This window comes from Pelobates fuscus, chromosome 8 (genome assembly GCF_036172605.1).
Source record: "Pelobates fuscus isolate aPelFus1 chromosome 8, aPelFus1.pri, whole genome shotgun sequence".
NCBI classification, from domain to species: Eukaryota; Metazoa; Chordata; class Amphibia; order Anura; family Pelobatidae; genus Pelobates; species Pelobates fuscus.
The window spans coordinates 90943377-90956383 of record NC_086324.1 but is presented as its reverse complement, the minus strand read 5'-3'; the positions used below and the strand labels follow the sequence as shown (position 1 = coordinate 90956383).

At 35.4% G+C, this 13007-nt stretch overlaps 1 protein-coding gene across 1 annotated transcript in view; it reads left to right on the top strand.

Annotated features, from left to right (window-relative positions):
* Positions 1-7089, top strand: part of HIBCH (3-hydroxyisobutyryl-CoA hydrolase) — a 206669-nt gene extending 199580 nt beyond the window's left edge. The window contains exons 12-14 of the mRNA XM_063430164.1: positions 2173-2292; positions 4111-4144; positions 6839-7089. Of these exons, the coding sequence (XP_063286234.1) occupies positions 2173-2292; positions 4111-4144; positions 6839-6954 (270 nt within the window). The 3' untranslated portion in view covers positions 6955-7089. The remainder of the gene's footprint in view (positions 1-2172; positions 2293-4110; positions 4145-6838) is intronic.
* The last annotated feature ends 5918 nt before the right edge of the window (positions 7090-13007 follow it).

The following is a 13007-nucleotide window of genomic DNA, read 5'->3' as shown; positions in this document are numbered from 1 at the left end:
TTTTTCTTTTTATTTTTTGAATGTTGTGTTTTATTTCTCTCTGTACAGCCCCTTTTTCCTGTTTGAAAATGGATTATTTTAAAAGTTATGCATAAGGAAGTGGACCATGTAGGGGACATACATAGAGACTACTTTCCCTTATGCATAACTTGCAGGTTGTTAGAGAGTGGCATTTAGTCAAGTTCTACGACCTTTGTCATTGGCTGGCCACTTACTACTCACTTCCCTCCAGTGTTGCATCAGTTCCTGAACAATTGGTTCTCTTTGATGACTCTTGCAGGATCCTAAGAGTTAATGCATTGCTGTAAACCCCTGGAAGTCCTCACCAGGTATTCTGTGATTTGACACATAGGCATTAGGAAGGGCAGAGGAGGAAATTTTCAGCAACTACCATCTTGGAAAAGCTAAGATGGCAGCACCATGAATAAAGACTCTGTAGGACAGGCACAACATGAATAGAGGTAAGTAGCCCCTAACTATCACTGAGGGTTGGGGGAGCAATAGAAATGAAGGGGTCCGGACAGTAACTATAGTGACAGAGCCACTAGGGAAGTTTTGGTCCTGATTAAATCGTGTTAGAGAAATGATTTTAAATAGGTTAAAAGGTTCCGTGCTTAAATAGTTACTATTTGGATATATTAAACGACAAGGAAAAAGAACAGGAAATAACAATAGTGTAGTACATTAAAACTGTTGTTGCTATAAATAAGATAAAAATGTACACTCACACTTTTATGTAGCTTCAATGCCGCTCCAAGTTATGTGTCTGGGCAGAATGATCCCTGCCTAAGGATATAGTGCAGTACAGATTCTTCACATGGTCGTAGTTGAAGAAGGTATCTTCATAAAAATAAAACTGATATAAATCGTAGTTTAGTGTAGTATATTGAGCTTTGTAGCAGTGGTAGGTATAAATATAAAATGTGCACTCACATGTAGTGGAGCCCTAAGATTTGCTCCAAAATTAGCGTGTGAAGTACTATCTCCTCTCAAGGATATAGGTGTAGTCAGTATCCCTGCATATGTATCTATACAGAAAGAAACCAAAGAATCCAATACGCTTAGGTAGTTGAAACACTTGTGAGAAAGCCTATGTTTAGATGAAACGCGTTAAATCTGTTATTGATGCGCATTTTTTTTTTTTTTTACTATGTTACTATGGAGATAATACCACCGAAGTGTATTTGATTGAGCAAACCGTACTTTGCTCTATAGCAAATTAGTAGGTTTTTATCTTTTTATTGTGTCTCGCACGCCATAATAACGGTGTACACTATTGTGGCTTTTATTTTGTGTTTCTTTCTATATACATACTCCCTGCACCTACCCCAGGTTTTATCCAGCTTTTAACCGGAAAAGAGAGACTCTGTACTTGGTGATTGAGCTGCCATTGGACCGTAATAATTTTATAAGCGCTGAATTATATCCTTTTATATTTTTTTAAATGTTAATATGTTGAAAAAATGTTTTTTAAAGGTTTATTCAAAAACATTAAATCATTTGCAAAGCTTATCAAACAATATTAAATTGATATTTTAGTCACTCCTTCTCAAAGGCAATCCATGCTGCACCTTCTCCTCTACAGAAACAGTGAGCCATATTACTTGTACAATATGTACAATATATATTACTGTGTATATTAGACTGTAAGCTCGTTTGAGCAGAGTCCTCTTCAACCTATCGTTTCTGTAAGTTTTATTGTAATTGTCCTATTTCTAGTTAAATCCCCCCTCTCATAGTATTGTAAAGCGCTACAGAATCTGTTGGCGCTATATAAATGTCAATAATAATAATAATACATTGGTACAACCAGCAATGAATCTTCACCTAGCTTACTTTTACTCAGTTTTACCATTTGCATTTCTATTTATACTCCAGAGGTGACAAAGGGTCCCATAATAGCAGGGTTCTGTAACAGCTGGAGATCTGATAACGGGTGCCCCTGCTTTATACTACATATTTGTTTGAGCTGGATCTTCATAACTTTTAGTGCCTGTATAGTAATCTTTCATTGTCACAAGTACATGTATGTTTGCTTTACCTGTTGGAAACACATAGTAGAAAATGCTTGCATTTTATTAACAATAATGACTTCATATAAATGACTAAATATATGTTTAGCTATTAGCTTATTAGTCTTAGTACTAATAAATATTTTGTTTCCTTTAACAGATACTTAATAAAATGTCTCCCACATCATTAAAAATGACCTTCAGGCAGCTCACAGAAGGTGCATCAATGTCTCTACAAGATGTGTTTACAATGGAGTACAGACTAAGCCAGGCCTGTATGGTAAGAAAACAGATGAAGGGTGTGGAAACAGCATACATTTAATATACTATTGAAGTACATTATACTTAATTTGAAAGTTTGTAAAAAATAAAATAAAAATCTGCATAGTTGAATTAACAAATTAATGTAACCTATAGTTTTTGCTGAATGTGTATAGGAATATTTACTAAAGTGAGAATTCAAAGTTAATTTCAAATTTTAAGCCAGAGTAGCCAAACTGACTCTGCCACCTCAGGTTTATTTCAAGCCATTTCCAAGTATTTTAACAAAAATTGGGGCTCTCCCAGTGCCAACATCCCTGTTCCCCTGCTGTAGCTTAGCTAAGGCAGAAATAAAATTCCACTTTAGCCAAACCAATCTTGGATTGCTGTTCAGTGTTGTAGTGCCTTGAGAGTACATATAACTATAGTGGTTATGGTGCTTAAAGTGGCTCTTTAAGTATCTTAAATACCAACGCTGTACTCCTACAGGAATACCATAACTGTTTGTGCCATGCTGTAATACGACTGCTGTCAATAAAGTGTAAGCAGGGTTATTCCCTATTAGGGAATTCCCAAGATATAAATTTCCAAATTTTAGACCAAATTAGTCAACATAGAATTCTCAAATGTTTTCAGTTTGGCTACTTTAGTCTAAAATCTGAACTCCCAACAGCTCATGCATTAGGGGAATACCCATGCGGGTTTTGTAATATATCTGGCATTCCCAGTAGTTGCACAGCGGTTCAGTATGTGCCTATATTTCTATCAACACTTTATGGCCAGAGCCAGACTCACATTTTGGATTATGGACTTTTATTTATTTATTTATTTTGGAAACATATCTGCAAATTTATATGGCTAACCCAATATATGGATTCAATTATATGCAGATCAAAATGAGACTGGGATATTACTGCCTCACTTTGACGACTGAAACCTTGACTGTATCAATTATTATCACTGGCTCAATGTTCACAGATAATGTCATCAAACCTTTGCCTTTGATCACATCTGACTTTATCGCAGACAGTTTTGTTTAATGCTGACTTTTTAAATGTAATATGTATCTTTTAATAAAGTATAAACTATGTTTCTATCAACAGGCCATCATAGTAGATGAATAAATGAAACTAAAGTTGCTGCAATGGGAAACCTTGGAGCTATGGCTACTTGTTTATATATTTATTTGTTCAAAGTATTTTAGTGCAGCTGTCACTTTTAGGACAGTCAGATGCTCCAATAAAACACTAAGAATTAAATATGTCATGTAGTTAAAATGTATATATAGACTTGTTTTATGATCCACGGTATATCATGTGCATTCCAGCGTTGAAGAGTGTATATAATAACAGCAATAAACTAGATATATAATAGTTATCTTATTTTCTTCTTGTGAACTTTGATAATGGGATTTATTTTCTATGCAATCATAAAATATAAGTCCTCTGTGAAACACAAACCAAAAAATTAATTCTTTATTGTAGAACAATGGTGATTAACCCATAGGTCAAAACCCCCCAAATTTGATCCCCTTTCTATTTCCCGAAGGTCAAAACACAGAAACCATAGTTATCAGCCATATGAAATTACCCATAGTAAACAATTTACTGTAGCAGTGTTGCCTTCTCCAGTGCACCGAAGATGCATTTGGCATTGGGCCAAGTATAATTTAAGAGTTTTGTGGAATTTTTGTTATTATGTACTATAATTGAAGATTGGGCCATTAAGCTAATTGTAAAATTAAAGAATTGATTCATGAAGGTACTGCTATGAATGCATTTTGGGTGCCAAAGAAAATAAACTATAAGCAAATAAGATTATTATTTTTTTCTTTCAGAGAGGACATGATTTTTATGAAGGTGTTAGAGCAGGTATGTATGCAAGTCAATTTGTGACAAAACAAATTCTTCATTTGGGTTGGATTCTCTATCAATGCTCTAGTCTTTTTAGCAGATTGTATTAAGAGTTTGATACTGAAAATGTCTGGGACTTAATCTGATATACGAAGCCATAGGAAGGATTTCTGCAAGACAAGCTGTTATGACATTATAAAACAATCGCTAATTTAGTTTAGGAACAGGTCTATCAAATGATCTCGATGGCTTTTACAAAGATAGCAATACATGTATTCAATTTGCTTTTAACATTTAATCAATGTCAATGCTATTAGCTTAACTCTAATAATACATAATGCTATTGCAGTGATTAGTGTTTTGTCTAATGCAGATCACTGCCATTAAGTTCAGGTATACTGACTTTCAGATAAAAAAAATAAATCAGAAAAAAATCAATAGAGTCAGTTATCAGACATTAATGCTTTATGAAACATATCACTGCCAAAAGAGCCATAAACCACCCAAAATGCTCTGTATGTGCCTTTAGTTTGTTCTCATTTTGTCAAATATATATACACACCTCCCAAGTGTGCTTATTTAGGAGGGAAAGTCTCTATTTTAGGCCCAAATCCCTCTGTCCCTCTTTTCTGTCTCAATGTCCCCATTTTCTATAATGTCCCTCTGTTGGTTTGTGAGTCTATAGCAGAGCTCCACAGAAAAAAAAACTGTCAGTAATGTGTCTTTAACCCCTTAAGGACCAAACTGCTGGAATAAAAGGGAATCATGACATGTCACACATGTCATGTGTCCTTAAGGGGTTAAACAACAATCAGTGTGTTTAGAAATCAGTGACAGTACAGGATTAACTTCCCATTGTATAGCTGCTTACCCAAGCGGTCACAAATACCAGCACTCTTGCAAATAACATGTATACTTGTGCACACACAAGCATGCCTACACTTCCAGAAATGTACACATACATAAGTACATATGGGCACAATCACACTCTCTCTTATACTTACAAACCAGCACAGTCAAAAAACAAATAAGGAGCCATTTTTAACATCATTAGCTAATACTCTACATCCTGCTTATCTTCATTCTCATTGGGTGCTCTTCCTCTTCATGTCTACTGCACCACCCTGATCTATTATTTTAGTTACCCAATCAAAAAAATCAATAAGATTAGTTTGGCATGATCTGAAGTAAACCCATGTTGTCTCTGATCTTGAAATCCATGTGTTTTTAGATGTTCAACAATCCTATCCTTTAACATGGTTTCCATTACTTTCCCCACTACTGAAGTAAGGCTTACTGGCCTATAGTTGCCCGACTCCTCCCTATTACCTTTCTTGTGAATGGGCACACCATTCGCTAACTTCCAATCTTCTGGGACTACTCCTGTTCCAATGATTGGTTAAATAAATCTGTTAATGGTTTTGCTAGTACACCACTAAGCTCTTTTAATAACTTTGGGTGTATTCCATCAGGTCCCATTGACTTATTTGTCTTTACTTTTGACAGTTGAAATAGAACCTCTTCCTCTGTAAACTCACATGTTATAAATGACTAATTTGTCCTTTTTCCTAACTGAGGTCCCTTTCCTTCATTTTCAAAAATATTTATTGAGCTAGTCAGCTCGATCTTTATCCTCTACTACATACCTTCCTCCTTTTGTTTTTAATCTAACTAATCCTTGTTTTAATCTACTTTTATCATTTATGTATCTAAAAAATGTTTTTTACTTACTGTGCTATTTTCTCTTCTGTGTGTGATTTGGAAGCTCTTATAACTTGCTTAGCCTCTTTCTGCCTAATCTTATAGATCATTCTGTCTTCCTCACTCTGTTTTTTTTTTTATAATTAATAAATGCTAACTTTTAGTTTTTTACTATTTTGGCCACATCTGTGGAGTACCACAGTGGTTTCTTGAATTTTTTACTTTTACTGACATGCCTAATGCGATTTTCTGTTGCCTTCAGCAGTGCAAATTTTAAATAATCCCATTTCTCTTGGACTCCATTTAAATTGCTCCAGTCTAATAATGACTCCTTTACATATATTCTAATTTTAGAAAAGTCTGTTTTTTTTAAAGTCTAAAAGTTTTGTTTTTGTGTGGTGTGACTCAGTCACTGTTCTTATATTAAACCACACTGACTGATGATCACTGGATCCTAAACTTTCACCTACAGTAATATCTGATACCAAATCTCCATTTGTTAACACTAAATCTAGTATGGCCTCTTTACGAGTTGGCCCCTCAGCAACTTGTTTTAGAGACAATCCCAGTAGGGAGTTTAGAATATGTGTGCTCCTGGCACAAGCAGCTATTTTGGTTTTCCAATTCACATCAGGAAGATTAAAGTCACCCATGATGATAACTTCCCCCTTCATTGTCATTTTAGCTATTTCCTCAACTAGTAGATTATCTAACTCTTCTATTTGTCCTGGAGGCCTATAAATCATACCTACGCGATTTACTGTGTGATTACCAAATTTTAACGTAACCCAAACGGACTCTATGTTCGCCTCACTAACTTTTATTAGGCTAGGTTGTATGCTATCTTTCACATACAGGGCCACCCCTCCCCCTTTCTTGCCTTCCCTGTCTTTTCTATATTAACACTTTATTATGGAAAGAAAGCATAGTTGATACATTTCTTAGGCACAATCTTTTCTCTGGATTAAAAGCTTTTTCTTTTTTTTTTTTTTTTTGATTGTAATATTACAGTGTTGATTGACAAAGATCAGAAAATGAAGTGGAAGCCGGAGCGATTAGTGGAAGTGGCAGATGACTATATTGACAGCTGTTTTGCCTCCCTTGGAAGCAATGACCTCAAGTTGTAGTTAAATTATAATTCTGGTGATGAAGAATTTAATGACACGAGGATTCTAGATTCTAAAAAATATAACAGAGAACTAGAACTTTACCATTCTGTGCTACATTCTAGATTTTTGTGCCTGTTTATTTTTATTATTTTTTACATATAAATAAACCATTAAGGTGCAGTAATACAGTTTCCGAAGTTTTTGTTTATTTGTTTGTTTGGTTTTTATATTCATTGGATCATTTTTCAGTCCTAAATCTTCCTGAATGCATAACCTACTATTGATACTTGTAAAAAAATAATTAATGAAACCTACTTATAATATAGCTTTTTTAACTTAACATGTTATCTCACTACATTAGTCTCTACAACTTATTTGGTTTTTTAAAAAAAAAAAAGCTATTTCCTGACATTATTATCATAATGAGCTGCTGTTATGGGCTGCTGTTCTACCAACCCTGGGTTGTCTATATTTGAAAATGGTATGACATGATGGGGTTATTTCACATTCCTGGGCTACCGTATGGTCTCAAAATGCAATACAGACCCAGCAAACCAATCTGTCAAACTGAATTGGGCAAGCCCTATATTGACCCTGTAACTTTCCAAAACACCATAAAATACTCGGGAGACTTCGCTGAACACAAATGTGAGTTTTTAAACCAGTAAAACTTATCACGATGATGAAATCACCAGTAAAAGTGCTGTTTTTGTGTAAAAAGAATGCAAACAAATAAAAACACTAACTTTGGCCAGCGTTTGTGACTAAGTGGCTACTACAAAAGACTGGGCATACCACATTTTGAATACCCTGTGTTGTCTACTTTTTCAAATGGTATGTCATGGTGGGTTCATTTTAATTTCTGGGCTGCTATACCATCTCAGAGGGAACATATCCAATCTGGCAAATAGCAATTTACAAAAACAGAAATTGGCAAATCTTATGTTTGACCCTGTAACTTTCCAAATCACCATAAAACCTGTACTCAATGGATACTGTTGTACGTGAGACATTACTCTACACAAATATGAGTGTTTTAAAGGGACACTATAGTCACCAGAACAACTACAGCTTATTGAATTTGTTCTGGTGAGTACAATCATTACCTTCAGGCTTTTTGCTGTAAACACTGTATTTTCAGAGCAAATGCAGTGTTTACATTACAGCCTAGTGATAACTCCTCAGATGGCTGTTAGAGGTCCTTCCTGGGTCATGGCTGCCTAAAATGCATCCAAACATTCAGTATCTCCTCCCTCTGCATGCAGACACTGAACTTTCCTCATAGAGAATCATTGATTCAATTCATCTGTATGAGGAGATGCTGATTGGCCAGGGCTGTGTTTGAATCATGCTGGATCTGCCCCTTATCTGCCTCTTTGTCAGTCTCAGCCAATCCTATGGGGAAGCACTGTGACTGGATCAGGCTACCACTTCTGATGATGTCAGCAGACAGCTTTTTTTTTTTTTAGGCAAACAGCATGCAGAGTTACAGCTTCTGGCGTGAATACAGTAAGATGTTGCTATATTTATGGAGGCATGACGGGCCCGGGGGGCTAGATAGTGGTTTTAACACTATAGGGTCAGGGATACATGTTTGTGTTCCTGACCCTATAGTGATCCTTTAAAGCAGTTAAATGTATTATACAAATAATATCATTGTTGAAATGGCAGTTTATGTAGGAAAAATGCAAAATAACAAATAACACTAATTTTGACAAGGGTTTGTGACTAAGTGGCTACTAAAAAAGACTGGACATATACCCCATTTTGAATACCATGGGTTGTCTACTTTTGCAAATGGTATGCCATGATGGGGGTAATTTTTATTCCTGGGCTGCTACACGGTCTCAAAGGCAACATACGCCCAGCAAACCAATCTGGCAAATTTCAATGTGCAAACATGGAAAAGCCCTACATTTGACCCCTGTAAGTTTGCAATAACCCATAAAACCTGTACATTGGAGGCACTGTTGTACTCGAGAGATGGTGCTAAACACATATTGGGGTGTTCTTTGTCAGTAACACATAACAGGAACTGAGAATCCATGCCTAAAGTACAATGTGAGAGAAAAATAACACAAAAAAACGACTACCCAGAAGGTTGACAAAGACTGGTGGTAGAATTAGTGCATGGAAAGTGTTAAAATGCCACCATTTGAAATACCCTAGTGTGTCTACTTTTCAAAAATATATGGTTTGAGAGGGGTTAATTACAGTGGCCAGCTTCAAAAATGTCCTAAATAGGACATGGGTGCATGATGACCAGCTGTGAAAATTCCAAGTTGGAAAACTGGAATGCGCACCCTCCAAATAAGGTCTTTTGGCCCCCAGAGATCCCGACACACCTATACATTGGGGGTATCACTGTACTCAGGAGACGTTGCTGAACACATATTGGGATGTTCTTTGGCAGTAACCATTAGATTGCTATGTGTGTCAAAAAAATCACCAATTATTTTATTTCTTTCTAGATTTGGCATAGATTGGAGGTAAAATGGTTGCATGAAAAGAGTCAAATTACCCCAAGTTTAATACCTTATTTTGTCTTGTTTTAAAAAAATATATACATGTGAAGGGTTATTCAGGGATTCCTGACAAATATCAGTGTTACAATGTAACTTGCGTTAATTTCGGAAAAAAATTGTTTGGAAATAGCAAAGTGCTACTTGTACTTATTGCCCTATAACTTTCCAAAAAGAGCTAAGAACATGTTAGCATAGGGCAGTGTTTCCCAACCCAGTCCTCAAGGCACACCTACCAGTCCAGGATTTAAGGATTACCCAGTTTTGTCTAAGGTGTTTTTTCTTTTTTTTCTAAAAACACCTTAGACAAAACTGGGTAATCCTTAAATCCTGGACTGGTAGGTGTGCCTTGAGGACTGGGTTGGGAGACACTGGCATAGGGTATTTGTAAACTCGGGACAAAATTTAGAAACTAGTTAGAAAAAGTGTTTTTTTTTTTTTTTTTTTTCATTTGCAAGCACACTTGTATGGTTGGTCCTTGTACACCTCTACCAGCCTGATCCACCTCATTACTTTCCTGCAAAGGAATCTGCCTTATTGTCCTCAAACACAATTATTATTAAGACTTTACACCACTGTAGTAGAATCCATGCTTTTTCTAATGCATTCATGTATGATGGAAGATGGTGTTTGCAGAACTGATCACACTGTTCTAGGTGATGTCTGGCAACTGATCTATATATACATCACCTCTGAGTATATGCAACAAAGTCACCCCATGGTGCCTATTTTGTTCTTATGGCATCAGCAAGACTAAATGTATATTCATTATTTTAAAGTTTGTGCTTTAAAAGCATAATTATGCTTTTTCTCACACACTTGACAATTTCTACCGGTTTCATCAAATTATTCAAATTTTCTTTGTTGCACAGTGTCAAAACTGTGCCGCTTGCAGTCAAAATTCCCCATAAGAAAGCATTAAATGAAAACCGAATTTTATTCTGTCAGTTCAGCGGAAGTGCCTCTAGTGGCTGTCATAGTGACAGGAACGAGAGGTGGAGATAACCTTGGAAAGAAAACACTGTAGTTTCTGAACAACTGCAATATTTTACAGGTTAAGAGAATAGGGAGACATCACCCAGGACATTTTATTAAGATTAAGTGGTCTGAGTGACTATATTGTTCCTTTAAAAATTTTATGTTGGTGATCCCCAAGGTGTACCCCAAATTATGCACCGATTAGTCTGTCTCCTCTTAAGGCCTCCCTCATTGCTTGTACTACTTTTTTTGAAAAAAATAAATTATATCTTCAGAATCCCTGTAAAGGAAATAAAATAGATTATAATGTATTGATTTATTTTTAGGTATTTGTGAAACGCAATTTATGCTGCTGTTTTGTCCATTTATGCTGTGTTTCCTCTGCATCCCATGTTTCAAATAAATGCTAAGTTATTTTGTAGAATGAAAAAGAGCTTGGTAGTGACGGAATGCCTTTGCCTCTGCCTTTAAAGCCCCTAAATATATGTCACTAAATGGGCTTTTTCCACAACTTTTTTCCTGTAACAAAAAATATACATAGAATGCCCATGCAAATCAGGATTTTCTAAACATAAAATTTGTTAAAAGTGCTCACACCTTTAAAAACAAACTGTAGCCACACAAATTATATGAATTAAAATAACATTCCTGAGGTAGCATAGGATTTGCTTGCTACAATGTGAATGTGATTGGTTGGAGTATTCTTTGCTGTAACAAATTCAGAGCTTAGTAAATATGCCCTCTGGTGTTATGAGTGGCATTTAATCTTGACATTTACAGTAACTGCTTTCAAACCTGGTGATTTACAACCTGGTTTTACAATATTGTTCTGTGCAGATTACACAATGTACGCCATTACATTTATATGCAGCTGCTCTAATTCATGTTTCCTGAAGATATTGTTAGATTAGAGCCTAGGAAAGAGGAAGTGCACACATTTTAGTTATATGGGCTGGCAGCTAAGGCCTTACAAGTAACCCGTTACTACTGATCACTTTCCTAATTTAAAAAAAAAAGACAAAAAACCTGAGTCCAGTGTTCAAGACGTTAAAGAAAGTGATGAACTATGGTAAAGAAATAGGTAGTACATAAGACAAGTATTGTTATCTAATTTTTTTTTTATTCATTAGTCTGTGGCAGATATTTGGGAGGGATATACATTATTATTATTTTGTACCCATTAATTTACAGTTCTTCAACAAATTTAGAAATTATGGGATAAATATCAGCAGATATTTAAGACTTACTGAAATATTTGATGAACTTTAAAATATCTGATGTGTTGTAGGATTTTATCTTTATGATATGAATATTATAATTTTTGAATTAGTTGAAATTAATTCATTTCAAACTACTTTCAGACACAAGAACTGAAACGCTATTCATCTGTATATCAATGGTCACTACATCTGGTTTTTGATACCCCTCTCTGTCTCATTAGAGATATCTTTGCCAGAAGGTCAAGGAAGCAAGGTGAAAAGTTAGTGTAGGACCCACCTGAGAGGTTTGCCTTGACGTGACAGGTGGGCTAAGCTCTCTCATGGCCACTGGAGAAACTAAATAACCTCTATTTGTTTCAATATGCATAGGGATTTAGGAAGAGCGCAGGTAACATTTTTCTTAGTTTTTTACTACAAATTCTTTACCAATTCTTTTAACATCTAAAATAGATAATATCTTGAAATGCTTACACGTTACTCTATTGGTCCAGATGTGTGCAAAGACTTTGTATTATTTTTCGATTGTTTGTATGTTTGAATAAATATACATTTTTGTCTGCAAAACAATCTGATTCGATTATTGAAACTCTGGTGTGACAAACAAACATCTCAGAAACATCTTATCTCCTACACTTACCCTGTGTTTGGTAATATATCTGTAGACTTGAAACATTACATTGTGGAAGGACAGTATGCAATATTGCACTGTACTAGCATTGCAATATATACAGTAGCCTAAGTAAAATCAAGACAAGCAAGACCATTATATTTAAAAGGGTAAAAACATAAAGCTATTGCTAGTGTTGTTACATGGCCCAATCTTTTCTGCCTTCCCTACCTGCCATTTTCTGTGTGCTTGTTTTTTTTTAGTCCAATTAACAAGCAATGCTCCTACTAAATGTGTGGCTGGTGTTGATGTTCTGACAAGAATTTGTTAAAGAAAACAGGTTCATTTTATTTAAGATTTAAAAAAATTATAGCAAGGTTGCGTATTAGCCATTTTCTTGCTAACACTTTCATTTTGCCATATGTTATTCTAGTGTGACCCGCCAGCTAATATAGAGACTAGCTTTATTCTGCCACTACACTATTGAATATTGTTTGTATTTTTTTATATAGTTTAATGAGAACACACCTTACATAAAACTTCAAAATAGAGCTGCTTTTTCTTTAAAAACAAGTGATTTCTAATTGTACAGCGCTACAGAATTTGCCTCCGCTATATAAATTATAAAATAATAATAGGGTAATACATATGAGAGCACTATAAAATGTGTTATTAATTGTGGCGGAACCAACCACGCCACTGGGCATTGGAGAAGCCTGTTTGCCCGCCTCCTGCCTGCAGACT